General features: G+C 45.7%; 1 protein-coding gene across 1 annotated transcript in view; it reads left to right on the top strand.

Moving 5' to 3' along the window:
• Positions 1-16450, top strand: part of CELSR2 (cadherin EGF LAG seven-pass G-type receptor 2) — a 107115-nt gene that overhangs the window by 58563 nt on the left and 32102 nt on the right. Inside the window, exons 3-5 of the mRNA XM_066623682.1 lie at positions 3110-3332; positions 10779-10894; positions 11185-11273. Of these exons, the coding sequence (XP_066479779.1) occupies positions 3110-3332; positions 10779-10894; positions 11185-11273 (428 nt within the window). The remainder of the gene's footprint in view (positions 1-3109; positions 3333-10778; positions 10895-11184; positions 11274-16450) is intronic.

Genomic DNA, 16450 nt, shown 5'->3' with positions numbered 1-16450 from the left:
GCCCGGGATTGCGGTATCCCACTGATTCTCCGCATTCCACCAGGTTTCCGTTATGCCCACTATGTCAATATTTTCCCTTGTCACCAGACATTCCAGTTCTCCCACCTTTGCTCGTAGACTTCGGGCATTCGCATAAAAGCATTTATACACGGAATGCCCCAGGATGGGCTGCTTATTTGCTCCTTTGTCCCCGCATCCTCTCATTGTGCCAAACCGTCTATCACATCCCTTCACCCTACCTTTCCCAATTTCTTCTCCTACCCTGCCTTTGTCTTGTTGTTCTCTAACCTCCCCATCCTCATCCCATAGGGATGAGGAGTCCCGAACCGGATGCCCCTCGGCTCCTGTCGGCCTTCCCCCAGGGATCAGTTTAAAAGCTGCTCTGCCACCTTTTTAATGTTATGCGCCAGCAGTCTGGTTCCATTCTGGTTCAAATGGAGCCCGTCCCTCTTGTACAGGCCCCGCTTGTCCCAAAACGTTCCCCAGTGCCTAACGAATCTAAACCCCTCCTCCCTACACCACCGTCTCATCCACGCATTGAGACCCCTGATCTCCGCCTGCCTAGCTGGCCCTGCGCGTGGAACAGGTAGCACTTCAGAGAACGCTACCTTTGAGGTCCTGGCTTTCAGCTTCCTGCCTAAAAGCCTAAATTTGGCCTCCAGGACCTCCCAGCTACACTTACCCACGTCGTTGGTGCCGACATGCACCACAGCCGCTACCTCTCCCCCAGCACTGTCTACCAGCCTGTCTAGACGAGAAGTGATGTCCGCAACCTTCGCACCAGGCAGGCAAGTCACCATGCGGTCCTCACATCCGTCGCAAACCCCCCTCTCTATGTTTCTAATAATCGAATCCCCCACTACAAGAAGCCCCCGACCCCCCTCCCGCCGAGGAGTATCCCGAGTGCGCTCGGATACGGGCCCATCCCCTGGAGAAGGGATCCCCCCTAGGGGATTGTTTCCCTCCTCTCCAGGATGACGTCCTCCAGTCCCGAGACTTCCCACCCGGGCAGCCGAGGAGCTGCACGCCTGAGGTTGGGACGAAGCCTGATTGTCCCCGGAAGTCTCCCCACGGTCCTCCTCTGGCTGCCTGCGCTTCTCCATGTCGGCCACCAAGGCTTCAAGGGAGCGGACGCGTTCCCTGAGAGCCTGGAGCTCCTTGCACCGAGGACACACCCATGACTTATGCCCCAGAGGCATATAATCATACATGTGGCACTCGATGCAGAACACTGGATAGCCCCCACCCTGCTGCTGGCTGTCTGACTGCATAGCTTTTTTGTTGTTGTTTTGTTGTTTTATTTAGGGGTTCTTTTAAAAACCGTACACTGGATAGCAGCCCTCTTCTCAAGGGAAGAGGAAGGGCAGTGTCTGGGGCCCTGGCCTCCTCGCCCTGCTGCTGAACTCGCCCAGATTCCAGTATCCTGTTAGCATTCCCTTGCATCGGGCATTCAGAGATGGGCTAAAACCCAGAGGCTGCGTACTGTCATCACAACTTGTGAGCTATGATGGTCATTTCCTCCATAAATCTGTCCAATCCCCTTTTAAAGACATCTAGACCAGGTGTCATCCCCACATCCTGTGGCAAGGAGTTCCACAGATAAATTACACACTGGGTAAAGAAATATTTCCTTTTGTCTATTCTAACTCCTGCCAGTCAGTTTTAGTGGATGTTGCCTGGTTCAGGTATTGTGTGAGAGGGAAAGGACCTTCCCTCTATCCACTCTGTCCACCCCATGCATTTTACATGTCTCAATCATTTCTCCCCTCTGGTGACTTCTTTCTAGAGCAGGGCTGTCCAAAGTTTTTGGCAGGAGGGCCATATCAGCTCTCTGATATTGTGTTGGGGGCCGGGGGAAAAATAATTTGCATTTAAAATTTGATTAAATTTACATAAGTTTACATAAATGAGTATATTAAAGATGAACTTACATGAATGAATGAAGGTCTTGCAATAGCTCAAGGCCTATAAAAAGGCTTTGCACAAAGTAAGGCTGCTTTCCCTTCCTTTGCTGCTGCTACTGCATCACAGACGTGAAACAGTGGAGGGAGCCCTCATCCCACAGCTGTTCTAGAGCAGGAGTGCCCAAACCCCGGCCCTCGGGTCACATGCAGCCCTCAAGGCCTCGCAGTGTGGCCCTCAGGGAGCCCCCAGTCTCCAATTAGCCTCTGGCCCTCTGGATACATGCTGGAGCCCGCACTGGCCCGATGCAACTGCTTTCATTGTGAGGGCGACTGTTTCGCATGAGCTGTGAGATGAGAGCTTCCTCCACTGCTTGCTGTTTCACATCTGTGATGCAGTAGCAGCAGCAAAGGAAAGGAAAGCAACCTTACTTTGTGCAAAGCCTTTTTATAGGCCTTGAGCTATTGCAAGACCTTCATTCATTCATATAAGTTCCATCTCTAATAAATTCATGTAAATTTATTCAAATTTTAAATGTAAATTAATTCTTTTTTCCTCCGGCCCCCGACACAGTGTCAGAGAGATGATGTGGCCCTCCTGCCAAAAACTTTGGACGCCCCTGTTCTAGAGTGACTGAAGAACCTCAAATGCTGTAGCCTTTCCTCATAAGGAAGGTGTACCAGCCTTTTGTGGTCCTTTCACAAAATGTGGTTTTGTGGTCGTTTCACAAAATGAAATAATGAAAAATAGTTGACAATTAACTGGGCACCCCATCTTCCTCTGGTTTGTTTTTTTTAAAGATGAAATATACAACATTTAGAAAAAGGACTTTGCACGCTGTTATTGTGGACACATTACAGTTGTTTCCAGTTGCCTGTGCAATGAGCGCTGTGCCCAACCCGTTTGTATTTGTGTGCAGTTTTTAGGGTTGTCAAAATGGGTATTCTCGTGTTTGTTCATCATTCGCCCCGGGGGTCATGGTCTGTGGAGAGGGGTGATCTGATACTTTCCCCTTCCACCATTTTCCCACCAAAAATGGCTCCCCTGAAGCTGCTATTTGCCCATGAAAGGCACCATGTACTGAGGGCAGTTCAATAGGATAAAGCTTTAGAATTTGGGAGTTCCTGCCTTGAACCCCTTTGCTATCTTTCTTTGTAGTATGACTCACTTTGGAAGTACCAATGTTGCTTCTCTGCTTTCCCTGCAGGGGAGAACTGTGAAGTGAACTCTCGGCTGAGCCGCTGCACCCCAGGGGTCTGCAGAAATGGCGGCACCTGTGTCAACCTTCTGGTGGGTGGCTTCAAGTGCGATTGCCTGTCAGGAGACTACGAGAAGCCTTACTGCCAGATGAGCACCCGCAGTTTCCCAGCCCACTCCTTCATCACCTTCAAGGGGTTGCGCCAGCGCTTCCATTTCACCATCACCCTCACGTAAGTACTTGCCTTGAGGATGAGTTTAGGGACACTTTAGCATGTCCACTTGCATAATCCTGCCCTTCTCCAAAAACGTTCACAGCACCCGGGACTATGAAACATCAGGAGAGCTGATAGTGCTGTTGGCTGTGCTGTTTTCCTGTGTATTTTATTTTGAATTTTCTGAAAGGTACAGACACAGGGCCAGGGCAAAATCATGGAAACAAGGGATAAAGCAAGGGACGTAGCCCAATCCCATCACCAGATACACTGTCTTGCTGCTGCAAATTGGTTGCCAATGATGTGTGGACTGCACTGCTGGCAATTGTTTTCAAGCCACTGTCACAAAGTGGTGGCAACATGTACAGACTGCTGCCATGGCTGGTGACTTGCTCCAGTGCCAGTCAGCCGGTACTGGGAGGTGGTTCATGGGTGGAGAGGGAAATAATAGGGCATGTTGGGGAGGAACTGGGAGGTGCGTCAGGGGAGTCCCATACGCCAGATCTTATCCCCTCTTTTTAAAACCTTCCCACCCCTTTTCTGTCCTCAGACATATACCACCAAAATGGCAGGTATATGTCTGAGGAGGCCCACAGGTGGCCTGTAGACTTATGCAAAGGTAAGTAAAAATGTTTTGTACTTACCTCCTGTCTGCTTTCAGGTCATCCCTCCCCCACCATCGCATGCAGTGCACACCTTTTTGGTGCACTGTATGCTAGGACGTGGCAGCAGATAAGACTGTAAAATGAAAAGTTCAAACTTACAGCTCAGTCAGTGGAGGAACAAATCAAACATTAACTAGAATTCTCATATTATAAAGATTTCAACTATTCGAGTAGTAGCCATTTGTCAAGTGCTTTTGAGTGTCCACAGTGCTTCACACACATTATCTTGTAATTTCTGCAACAGCTCTGTGAAGTCAGTGAGTGTTACTTTCCCCATATTGAGAGGGGATGGTTTGCTTTCGGCCACCCAGGAAGTTCATAGCATTGGCAAGATTTTAACCATGGACTGTACTTCCTTATTCATAACGCAGTTAGCCACTGTATCTCAGCAGATGCCAGCTAAACTAAGCAAACAAAAGCTTCCAGGAATAAGACTCTTCTAGGAAGATTCACTAGGTCTGCCTTAAGAGGCTGTGATCATTTCATCTTTGCAGTAAGTTAATAATGTAAAGAGGGGAATCCCAATCTGTAATTAATATTTCTCTGCTGTATCTGAAAAGTCAAAATTCATAAGAATCTGTTTTCTCAGCATTGCTTTTGACAAGACAGACAAAAATCTGACTAGGTGAATTATAAACTCTGATTTCTGTTAGACAGTTCTTTGAATTAACACATCATAAAGCTTTGCCATAATATCCTGAGGGTAGCTTAACCAGAGCCCTGATATTGAGATGATTTAAGACCGAAAAGAGAATCATTCAGTCCAACCCTCAGTATAAATGAGCAGTTGCTTCACCTCAGTTCCCTTCAGGTAAATTACGTATAATTAAATTATTCTTGGGGCGCTTACAGTCTAACTCTTCATTTTGCTCAGAAATGTTAATGATGGTTTACCCCAGACTCTTTGATCTAAAGATCTTTGTTTGATCTAAAGATCCCTGTTTTCTACTAGTTGTGATTCTTTCATACTGGACGTTGCTGTATTCTAATCTTTGGATTAGACGGTTCTAATATTAGAAGATTCTGGTCTTTTGGATCAGATTCACTTTTGGTTTATTATTCAGAAAATCAGAAACTTCTAATTTTTGCTCAGTGCTCTATCCCAGATCTCTCTCTCTCTCTCTCAGTCACACACAGACACAGACACACACACACACAGACACACAGACACACACACAGGCCCTCATCCTGGGCATTAGTGCATGAAAGGGTGATGGAGAAGGCTTACTTTCTCATCTAACAACGTCTAGCTTCATCACCACTTGTTCTAGGGGCTAGTAGGAAAATACAGAACCCTCAGGTAGGAAGTGGGTGGGCATGCCATACACCTGGGGTGTATGCATACTGGCAGAGGGTTGGGCAGTGGAATTTAGTGGGGGTAGCAGAATGGGGGGAGTAGATTCAGGCGGTGGTTGACTGTGGATTACTCCTAACTTGTGCAAATTATTTTTTTTCTTTGCTTCTTTTTTCTTTTCCTCATCTGTTCTTATATGCAATTAGCACCCTAAATCAAGAATAATAACATGAATAATTAATTGCAAAACAAATAATAACCAATTTTCATTGAAGGAACCTCCCTTAAGGACTCAAACAGTTGAACCCTGTCCCTAAATCCATTAGGTTAATTAAAAAATACATATTGTTTCTAACATTTGCCCGATCAAATACAAACTATCTTTCCAACAAAATGTATTAGTCATATAGCCCAATAATTGGTCTTCAAATGCTCAGGCTTTAGATAGGCCAGCCACAGAAACTTGAGGACTAGCAATTTTTCTCTGAACTCCGCTCAGCTACTGCTACTATATTGTTTAATATTATTTTGTCCCAACAATGAACTAGATTGTGTGCTACATATCAGAGGACCTTCCTTGCCCTAATTACCTGTGTGTCCATACTTCTTTGCTTCCAAGAAGGATAGGTTCATAGCCAGAGTTTGCACAAAATGTTACATGCCTGTCCTCAGAGAAATATTAGCTAATTTTTTGGAAGCTCCTCATGCATTTGCAATTTAGGCCCAAATTCTAACCCACTTTCCAGCGCTGGCATAGCTGTTCCAATGGGATGTGTGCTGCATCCTGCAGTTGGAGGGACTCACGGCGGCCTCCTCAAAGTAAGGGAAATGTGTGATTCCTACCTAGGAGCTGCATTGTCCTTATGTCGGTGCTGGAAAGTGGGTTAGGATTGCACAATTAGTGATAAAGAGAACAACTGACAGTGTGGAGAGCTGCACCAGGAATCCGATACCACACTATTTGCCTCAAAGGGGCATATTTGCTGCTCGCCTTCCTGGACTTGGCCCTGTTGTGTTTCCAGATGTACAGGGGCTGCTGTCCAGTATTTTTCTGTTCCCTCTGTTGTATAAACACTTTTTAAGGTAACTACAGTACCCAGTATGGCACCACCTTCAGATGAATGCCCAGCACTTAAAAAGTTTTGGCATTACTTCAACTCATTTTTCATTCTGCCCTTTTTCCATACATGGGACATTTGTTGGTGTGGAGTATTAGCCAGACAGCATTCACTTGAGCTACTCAGATTAGATCATAGAGCCCCTCCCCCCACCTTGTTTCCTGGCCTTGCCCACCCTGCATAATCCGCCCAGTTCCATCCCTATTGTTAGCCTAGCACAAAGGAGTCAGCCAGCCAAGGTCTCTTTGTCCCCGGCCAAGGGTCTGTTGGAGCTCCGGATCTGATGCTCTGCATACTTGTCACAGTTGTTGCTCTGTTGGGGGGTGGGCCTGCCAAGTGCTGACAGCCTGTAATGAATCAGCCCTGGAGAGCAATACACAGTGGGGTCACCCAGGAGGGGAAGGCCTGCATCGCTCAGATGGGAAGCATGTTTTGCAGTCCTGATAAACAGGAGTGGTGCTGGGTGAGGATGTGCCTAATATTTTCCACCAGCTGCAGAGCTGGCTGCTCCAGTAACCCAGCAACTCTGGAAATCTGGAAGTTCAGTTCAGCTTTGGGAAAGGAGAGCTGTGACTCATAGCTGACTTGGGCTGCAAAATACTAAGCTTTGAGTCCAAAGCAAAAGTGGTTGACCTCTCACTGCCCTTGGATCAATGGGACTTACAAAGTGGGCTGGTCCCATCCTGCTGTTTTTCTGCATTTTTGAGTCTATAGATCTAACCATATATTTGTCTCACTCCAAAGAACACACAAGTTAAATCTCTGTGATTCAGTGTTTCCAGTGCTGTTTTCTCATCTTATTTTGAGGTAGATTTGTTGCTGCTTCCTGGGAATGTTGCACCGTTACAACAGGAGACCCTCATGTGAAATGTAGAGATGCAGAATTGCAACCACCAGCCCTTTCAAGATAGAAGCATGATAGCTCTGCCTTCTATGCTTCCCTCACCTCATTTTTTTCCCCTGACCCCTTCCAACTTTCTTTGACCTTTGTTCTTAGCATTGACCCTTCTGCTATTGCAGGACACATTCTGCAATCAAATTCTCAGTGTATTGTAACATTTTAAAATAAAACACTTCAGTTTTGCTCCACTGGGAAATTTAACATTTCTCTAAGATGTGCACAGCTTAATTATTAGCCCTCATCCTTGCCTTCAACTTTTCACCATCCCCAACCACCCACATTTAGCCAGATAATTATCCCTCTCCATGAAATTTATTTCCTTTTTTTAAAAATTTCATTATAAAAAATGTGTGCGGGCACATATGTGAATACCGCCATAATTTAAGCATGTTATGCCAGGAGTTTGAATGTCGCTTGTCCTGAAATGGGAGAATGATCTATTTTAGGAGGCAAGGGCAGGTAATTGTGGAAGGGATGAGTTAAAATAAGGCACAGATGCACACATGTCTCTCTCAGCAAAGACGGAACAGCTATACCTGTCCATAGGCGTACCTGTGCAAAAGTATATCATAGCTGTACCTGCACAGGTACACTAGTGTGCAAAATATATCCCCTGGTTCCACCCCAGCAATGTAATTCAGGAGGATACCATGGTCAATAATACTGGATGCTGCTGAAAAGTCCAGCAGAACTCATGGTGGTGGGTGCCCCCTATCCAGTCTTTCACATAGGTCATCAGCTAGGGCAATCAAACAATTTCCGTTCCAAACCCTGGCCAGGGGCTGGACAGAAATGGGTCCAGATAATCCGCTTCATCCAGAAATTTCTGGAATTGGGCTGCTGCACCCTGCTTGAGCACCTTGCCCATAAACAGGAAGTTATAGACCAACTGGCAGTTCTTCAGTACAGTGGGCTCAAGGGAGAGCTTCTTCAGGACAGGGTAGACCACCACCTCTTGAAGGCAAGGGGGCATCATGCCCTCCCCCTGAGAAGTACAGTATTGTTAACCCTTCCCACCCACTTTGCCAGTCCTTTCTAGTCAGATCTTACCAACCAAGATGGGCAAAGGTCCTCCGATCACAATATAGCCTCAAAAGGCCAAGGATCCTGTTCACATCTTCATGTTATATTGTACAAAATATGCAAATGATCCGTCTCCTGTCATCCTTGTCTAGCTTTTGATAGTCAGCTCAAGTATTTTCGGTAGGATGAAAGTGACTATTCAGTTTTTCTAAAATATAAGGGAATAGTCCCCCTAAAGAATGCTAATGGAAAGAAGATAGGGTCACATGCCTCCTGTGAATAAGGCCAGGCTAATTTTTGAATTCCTGCGTTCATTTTTCCATCTCTTCTTATTTCTGATCTGGTGCCAGGTGCTGTTCAATGTAATATAGTACAATACCTATCAACCAGATGGGTTTGTAGAAAGCAGAAAGAAAAGGCGCCCCAAATATCTGAGCTTTACTGGGTGGAAACAACTGTAAAGAATTAACATATAAAAGTCCTTCAACCAAAGGAAGTTAACTGTACTTAAGTTTGTGCTGGTCATAGACTGAGATTGCCCCCAGACCTATTCTTGCCTCTTTGGTCCCTAGGGTGAGTGCCATGTGTGAATCCCCCCTTTTCATAGTACAGTATCCCAGCGAGGGAACGTACTGCTTTGATGTTTCACTGGCAAGGGACCAGTTCTCATGAACATTTTTTATTATGGTGCTGACTCAGTAATGTTCCTCAAGTTGATATATTGTTTTGCCCTGGTAACTGGTCTTGTGGTGTTTGGACACATTCCCAGCTAATATCACCTGGTTTAATGCACACTTGGAAGGTTTGGCAGGTAAGTCTCTGTTCTGCGCTGGAAAATGTCATTGTTCTCGCAGGGCTAGCCATCACACCACCAAGTTAGTTTGTGGTCACTCCATCACATTGCACCACATCATAAAAATGATAGCATGGATCGCCTTTAACTTTAATGACTTCTTCTCCATGCAGTCTGGTAGTGTATTTCCACTTCTGCCTACCTGTTGAGATGGGGAAACAGAGCAGGAATGGTCTTGTCACAAATGATCTTGTTGCAGGGCATGAAACCGGTAGTCCCTGAATTATGGACATCCGACTGACTGATGTCCCAACTTAAGGACAGCCATGTTGGCATTTTTGCACAGACGCAGCCCATCCAGCCTCATGCTTTCATGCAGGTACAATAGCACCATTCCAACTTACATCAATTCTAACTTCCGGGCAAATGGAACAGAAGCAGGATGTAAGTTGGAAACTATGTGAACAAAATTCTTGACCAGGGCCCTAATCAGTAGCCAAGAATACCATTTTCTTAAAGTCCTGAGTATCAGTCTCTTAGCGTTCAGTGTCCTCCTCCTCCTGCCCATCCTTTCCCTTTTTATGGATCTGTGTGGACCTGTTTGCCTTCTGCTGCTGTGATCTGTCTGCTTTAGCTGATCCTCATTGTGGATCCTGATTTAACCTGAATTAGGTATTGCTCCAGGATTCCCACTTCCATAAACTTGACTAAGTTCTGGTACTTCTCTGCTCATGTAAATATTCAGGCTCTGGCTTTCTAGACTTCATCTTTGGCCTGGTAGTTTATGTCATAAGTCCGTGCAGTCCCTACTCTTGGATTTGTATTTTGGGAGGCAGCAATGAGATCCTTGTGGGACTAATCATTTGAAAATGCCCATCTTGGCATCTTGCTGATAATTGGTTGGTAGAGCATGACAGAGGTGAAATTGGTTTTTGTGTGCACTCAGCCTCTGCACTTACCCCAGTCCTTGTTCGTTGCTCTGTTTACACACACACACAGCCACCCACAGTCAAAATTAATGAATGGAGTGTTGAGGTGGGGGGAAGGGTGCCAGGATGAATCACAGCTAAGCTTGCCTACTTGGACGCTCTTTTGTGTGAGGGAAGCAGCACACCTAATAACATAGGAATGCCTTTGTTAGGCGAGTCTTCTTTACTTGGGAAAATCATGGCAACCTAGCAAAAAAACTGTTGAGAGCCAGAGCCACTTTGCATTTCTTTCTCAGTAACTCTGTCCAGGAAATGCAAATATCACATGTAGGTTATTGCCTGTCTGATAAATACGTCTGTCTCCCTGTGGCACATATACGTGCAGCAGGAGGCTCAATTCTCTGTGTAAATATTGTCAGAGAATGAGATGTTTGTAGGAATGTGGGATTCTAGTTCCACATGTCCTGCATATAGCACTATTGGAGACTGAAGGAATTTAAGGGTTCCCCTATCCCCATTTATTGCTTTCCTAAACTATTTTTTTTCAGATTAAGTTCCTCACTTCAGCTATAACGTCTCTCCAGAACAGAATGGTTGCTCCTATTTGTTCAGATGCCATCAGTTATCTTAGCTCTACTTTACCCGCCAGCCTTGTTGTGAATGTGCCATTGTTGAGGTGCTGGAAGTGTTGAGGTGCTGGATGCTGGGGCACAGGGCTCACCCCTCTCTTCTCTTGGGCAGGTTTGCCACAAAGGAACGAGAAGGGCTGCTTCTCTACAATGGGCGCTTCAATGAGCGACATGATTTCGTTGCACTGGAGATTGTGCAGGAGCAAGTTCAGCTCACCTTCTCAGCAGGTACATTTTATTATTAGCCTTAGCAGCACCCAGCTCTTGCTCTTTGTTTCTGTCAATGCAATCCTGCCCCTGCCAGGCTCCCAGTAACCTTAACCCAATTCCTTACTTCCTTAGCAATGCTTCTTCTTGACTCTTGCCTTTCTTCCATGGTGTAACTATACTACTGGTGCCACTGTCTTTAGTTTATTTGCTGACTATCAGAGCCCTGCTGGAAGGTGGTGGAAGGATGGTGCAATCTCTCCTCAAAATGCTTTCTTTGAGCATCTCATCTCTCTCCTTCTCTCTCTCAGGAGAGTCGACAAGCACAGTATCCCCCTTTATCCCAGGGGGTGTGAGTGATGGGCAATGGCACACTGTCCACCTGCACTACTACAATAAGGTAAGACTCTTTTTGTGCCGAACTGAATAAGCCTGCTGGCGGGGTGCTCAGAACAGCCCACCCTTGAAGAATGATGCTCATTTTATGCCAGCTTTCCTCACTGGTATCTCAAGAGCACTATTCTATTGATGGCAGTTTATACCCATAGTTTGGCTACTGTGAAGGGTAAAGGCTCTACTGGGGCTGGGAATGTTCAAGAGAGGCTTTTGATAACAGGGTCATTCTTACCAGCCACCATCTCTCAGGAAGCCTGGATTCTGTGGCATCTTAAGATCCCAGCCATTAGCATTCATAGTGCCCTAAACACCAGGATTTGGAGGGAATTGTGATCCTAGTGTAACGGAGTCCTAAGAAGCCACTCTTTAATGAGGAGGCTGCTGACAGGGGCCAGGAGGAGGTGAGCAGCTGGTGCAATTGTCACAAGCAGCTGCCTGCTTCAGTTAATAAGCTTGGGACTGAAAGGGGCTGCCCAAGGGACTGAAATGGCACAGGGGGCAGGAGGGAAGGCTGATGGGAAGGAGTGAGAATCTTGCTATGTTTGAGGTGGGGAAGAAGGCAACGGCTGAAGATTTCCAGGCAGTGGGGAGGCAATAACTGAAGGATCTAAGCCAGCTCCTCAGCAGGGAAGCTCAGAGGAACCCTCCCCTACTGTGCCTGCTTGTTGTGGCCTTGTGTGCTTGCATTGCCCCTGCTTTCCTGGGGAATTATGGCTCATTTTGTAGGCTCAGTAGGCTTCCCATTCTATTTTTCAAAAGGACATTATGCTGAATGAGAGCAACAAGCAGCCAGAAGAAGCTTAGCATGGGGATCCTCTGCCTGAATATGATGACTGGATCTGAAATCAGTTCTCTGAATAGCCTTGACTCTAGGCAGTTCTGTTTGGTATAAGGAAGTGCCCTAGAGAGGTCACTTCATAGCCATGAGAGCCCAGCATTGTTTTAGTAGTGGTCTCTTAGACAAAGAAACCAATGACTATGTACGTACTTTGCTGGTGAACCGAGATTCTCGTTTAGAGGATCTAAATAGAGAAGCCTTTCACTCTACCTTCATCATTTTCATGCCCCACACCCCAGGTTTCATTTGAAGCTCTGGTTGGCCATTCAGCACTTCAGCTGGTCTCTGGTATCATCCCATTTTAAAGGCTTGGGACACTGCATCAGTGTGTTGATGCATAAGCAATCAATGCTCAAATTATGGGAAAAAGGAGAAGGTCCTTAATGAACCCCCTCCCCAATTTAGCCAAATATCAGTTCTCTTCCTTTGCCTTCTAAATTCAGTACCTAAAGTGGCCATCACAAAAGGTCAAGGTCAAGGCCATCTATGCCCTTGTGGTCATCTGTCCCTTCCCTTAGTCCCCTCCCTGTAATTCAGTAATGATGACTACCTGAAACTAAGCAGGAATTTTTGGTACACAAAATAATACGTATCAAATAACTGCAGGTCGTTCCTGCCCTGCCTGACTCTTATTTAGCAGCCATGTGTTTGATGATAGCCTGTAAGGCTGCACAAAATTGCCACCTGTTCCTTCGAGTAGCTTTTTATCTTCCATGCCAGTGCCTACTCCTTTCCTCTACGAATCAGAGGATTGCTCTGTAGTCATGAGGCAGAGTGATGCGGTTTTGGTCTGAAGCCACGAGTGGCTGTGCTGGGTATTCCCTCTAGACTTGGAACCTACTGCTGGAGTCCAACAGAGTCCAGTTGCATGCTTCCACCCAGCATCTATACTGGGCTTGGGTGTTGGCCTTCCCACTCCTGGGAATGTTTCTGAACACAGACGTCAGTACTGATGAGCTGGATTGCCTGTGGGAGCTTCACCTCCGTGCCAGTAGACAGTTACCTCCTGCTGTCTAACATGGGAGGATGCCAGCATCCCAATGTCTGCAGCCAGTACCGTACTGCCAGTTTCTGCTCTGGAATTCTAGATCTTCTTTTAAAGCTCAGAAGCGCATCATGTAGTTAAGAATGGGATTGAGGCCACTGGCATAGTTAACCAAGGAATAGTTAGTGACTGTCACTTTTCAAAGGGAAGTGATCTGTACGGTGCCCAGGATGCTAAGAGCTTGAACTGGAACACCAGGACAAATGAAGGGTGTGGTGCCACCATTGCACAACATCGTTTTACAGCATCACACGCCTGTAAGCTATAACTCGGCATCATTTGTGGAACTATTCCTATGGCCCTTCTTTTCCAGTCTAACATGCATAAAATAAAACAAAATACTGCTGGAGTAATTTAGCCCTGAGATTGTAAGGATGTGACGTCTATTCAGAAGAGGCTTCTCCTATTACACTGGGGGTATGGGGAGTAAATATACTTGGCCTCCTCTCACAGTCTGAAGGTGTGTGGTGCATGTTGGCTGAAAGCCCATTAAAACTGGCTTTCATTAACGCCATGTGGTTTGGGGGCTTCTTCTACTCTACCTGTTCAGTTGCCTCACGTCAGTGCTCTTTCAGCTCTCTGGGAGGATAGCTAAGCTTACTTGCTTTTATGTTCAAAATAAGATGAACAACCCCCAGGTTTCAGTTCCATACATGTCAGATGGGGATAAAACTGCCCTGCTATTTGTATCAAGAAATAGGCACAGTGTATTAAAGCTAATATTCATCCCTGCCCAGACATGTGAGGGCCTGCAAAGTCCTTGAGGGTGTCTTGCTTCATTCTATGCAGAAACTAGAATTCATGGGACATGAGATCTTTTTTCCATGAGTGAGCTACTCCTCCATTAGGATGTGCTGCTTGCAGCCATCGCTTGTCAAGTGGGCAGGAACATATTGTTTGTCTGTGGCCAACCTAGTTGCTCTTTGCTCCCGCTGAATATGAATGTTCACCCTGGGAGTTTTTCAGCTCCCTTCAATGGACAATCAAACAAGCCTGGCAGGATCAGGACACGTGTTCTTAGTATGCCTGGGGGCATACTAGCATATCTAATTTTGTGATGTGACCAATTGAATTGAATTGTATGCACATTTTTGGGAGGGAAAATGGGGAAGACGCAGGCCAATCTAACCATCTAATCCTCTGGCCAATGGAAAGAATCAGCTTCAAAAAAGGGTCTAAGATGGAACAGTGGAACAGTTCACCCTATGCATAGAAAGGAGGCTATCCATTAGATTCGTTGGGTAGCAGGGAATGATAGTGAGGTGATTGGGCTGTGCTGTTGGAGCACAGAAGAAAGAGGAGTCCTAATGTGGTGGTGGTGGTGGTAGGTAGCCAGGTCCACAGGTTATACTGTGGTAAGAAGGGCTGTCCAGTGCAGTGGCTAACTATTGGGCTTGCTGTGGAAAATTCAGGTTCAGTTTGCATATATTTCAACTGGTATTACTTCCTTCTCAGGCCTACTCAGGACCTCTGAATGCATTATTCAGGGGACCCATTTTCAGGCCCAGAATGCACTTGTACAGAGTCATGTCTGTTTGTATATCCCTTAGAGCTTTTGTGCAAAAGTGAGAGGAACCCCAGCCTCCCTCACCCTTGCATGTATTTCACAGGCAAACGCTGCAATTTCGACACATGCATGTCATTCGTAAATGACGTGGTACATTTCGTGCTCAGAAATCAGTTCCCAAGTATAGAGAGTGACGTTTTGAAAAAAAGCATTTGAGCTCTGGGGAGTTTCCCTGGATGATTTCTGTGCTGGAGGCTGAAGGAAGGGCTATGCCTGGAGCATTATGCTGCACTATTCTCTCTCTCTTCCCCCCCCCCCCACATGTTGTTTTACATCTAAGGAAAGGAGTGTCTCCAAGGCTAAGGGAAGATTTGGGCTGCCTGCCAGTCCTTGGTGCTGTGCTGTGACCTGTTTCCATGGCCACGCCCTCCCCTCCTCCCCACCAGCTGCATTTCTTTCCCTTTGTCTGGAGCTGTCCCATTTCCTAGCCATGCCTTTGAATCGCTCTCAAAATTCTGTGTTCCAGTCCTGCACATGAAAGCAGCCACCAATGACCTGTGTTCTTCTTCTGCCAGTCTTAGGTGGGGGCAGGGGGACTTCGTCTGAGGACCGGAATAGTGGGCAGTGATGAAGGGAAAAGAGTCAGTCCAGAACAGAACCTCCCGCTGTGTCACTTACAGACTAACATGACACTGTACAGTTAAGGGTTTCCCCTGGAACATGCATGTTGAAATTCTTTAATCTTTGAAAACAGATTGGGGGCAGTTTGCTGAAACTGGCAGACTGAGAAAGAGAAGCATGCTTTTGGTGTAACTGAATATAAAGATATTTGAAAGCCGAAGTTGTTAAAGCTTGGCTTGCAGTTTCAAGGAGCTTGTTTGCTTTGCAAACTACAGCTCCAACTTGTGTGGGGTCATTTTAAGAACTCACTTGGCTTTTGTGTCTTTTCCTTGTGAAAGAGGCTGCCCTTGTATTTGTCCATGCCATTTCCCCCCTGCTTATTTGACACATATGCCTGTAGATAGACTTGAAATGAAAAAAATGCCTTAAAAATTACACAAAGGTTTTTTTTTTCAAAATCTACAGAGATGTATAATTATATAAAATGTCCTAAAACCAGACAAAGAACCCCTCCCTTCGCAAAGCAGGTGGAAAACCAACGTGTCTATTTACTTGCTCTCAAACAAGTTTTGTTCCTAATGGAATGGACAGAGTGAGGCAACTGTGGGAAAATCAAAGGATGGAACTTAAACTGAGCTAATTGGCCAACAATGATAGCCAACAATGGGTTTCATTTGGAATTTTTCTTTATGCTTTGGCAAGCACCTGTGCACTGACAGAATTTTCAGTGACTGATTTTTCTATCTTATTGTGCACACTTTCAGGTATTCATCAGTTTTTGAAAGGGACCTCTTCTAAGCTTTGATTTATTTTTGCTCTGTTATGCATAAACATGTCTATTTCATATTCTCCTACTGAGATCTATTTTAAAGATTTTCCTCCCTCAGATTTTTTGTGACTCCTACCCAACAGCATACATAAGGGCAGAAATTACTAGAAGCTAGTTTGTGTAAAAAGTCACTTTTTGTTCCCTTCTGTGTATACCACTTTGAGTTCTTTGGAGGAAGGACAGTAAAAAAATGTGCTGAATGAATGATTGAACATCAAGGAATAGTACAGGTAGACACATACTGGTGTAATGAAATACAGTGGTACAAATACTCCCCAAGATTAACAGCCCATTACTGGTTTATAATTGTTAGCAAGATCTTACTACTGCCTTGTGTTGTA

Source organism: Tiliqua scincoides, chromosome 4 (genome assembly GCF_035046505.1).
Source record: "Tiliqua scincoides isolate rTilSci1 chromosome 4, rTilSci1.hap2, whole genome shotgun sequence".
NCBI classification, from domain to species: domain Eukaryota; kingdom Metazoa; phylum Chordata; class Lepidosauria; order Squamata; family Scincidae; genus Tiliqua; species Tiliqua scincoides.
Note: the sequence above shows the minus strand (reverse complement) of the source record. Positions and strands in the feature narration are given on the sequence as shown.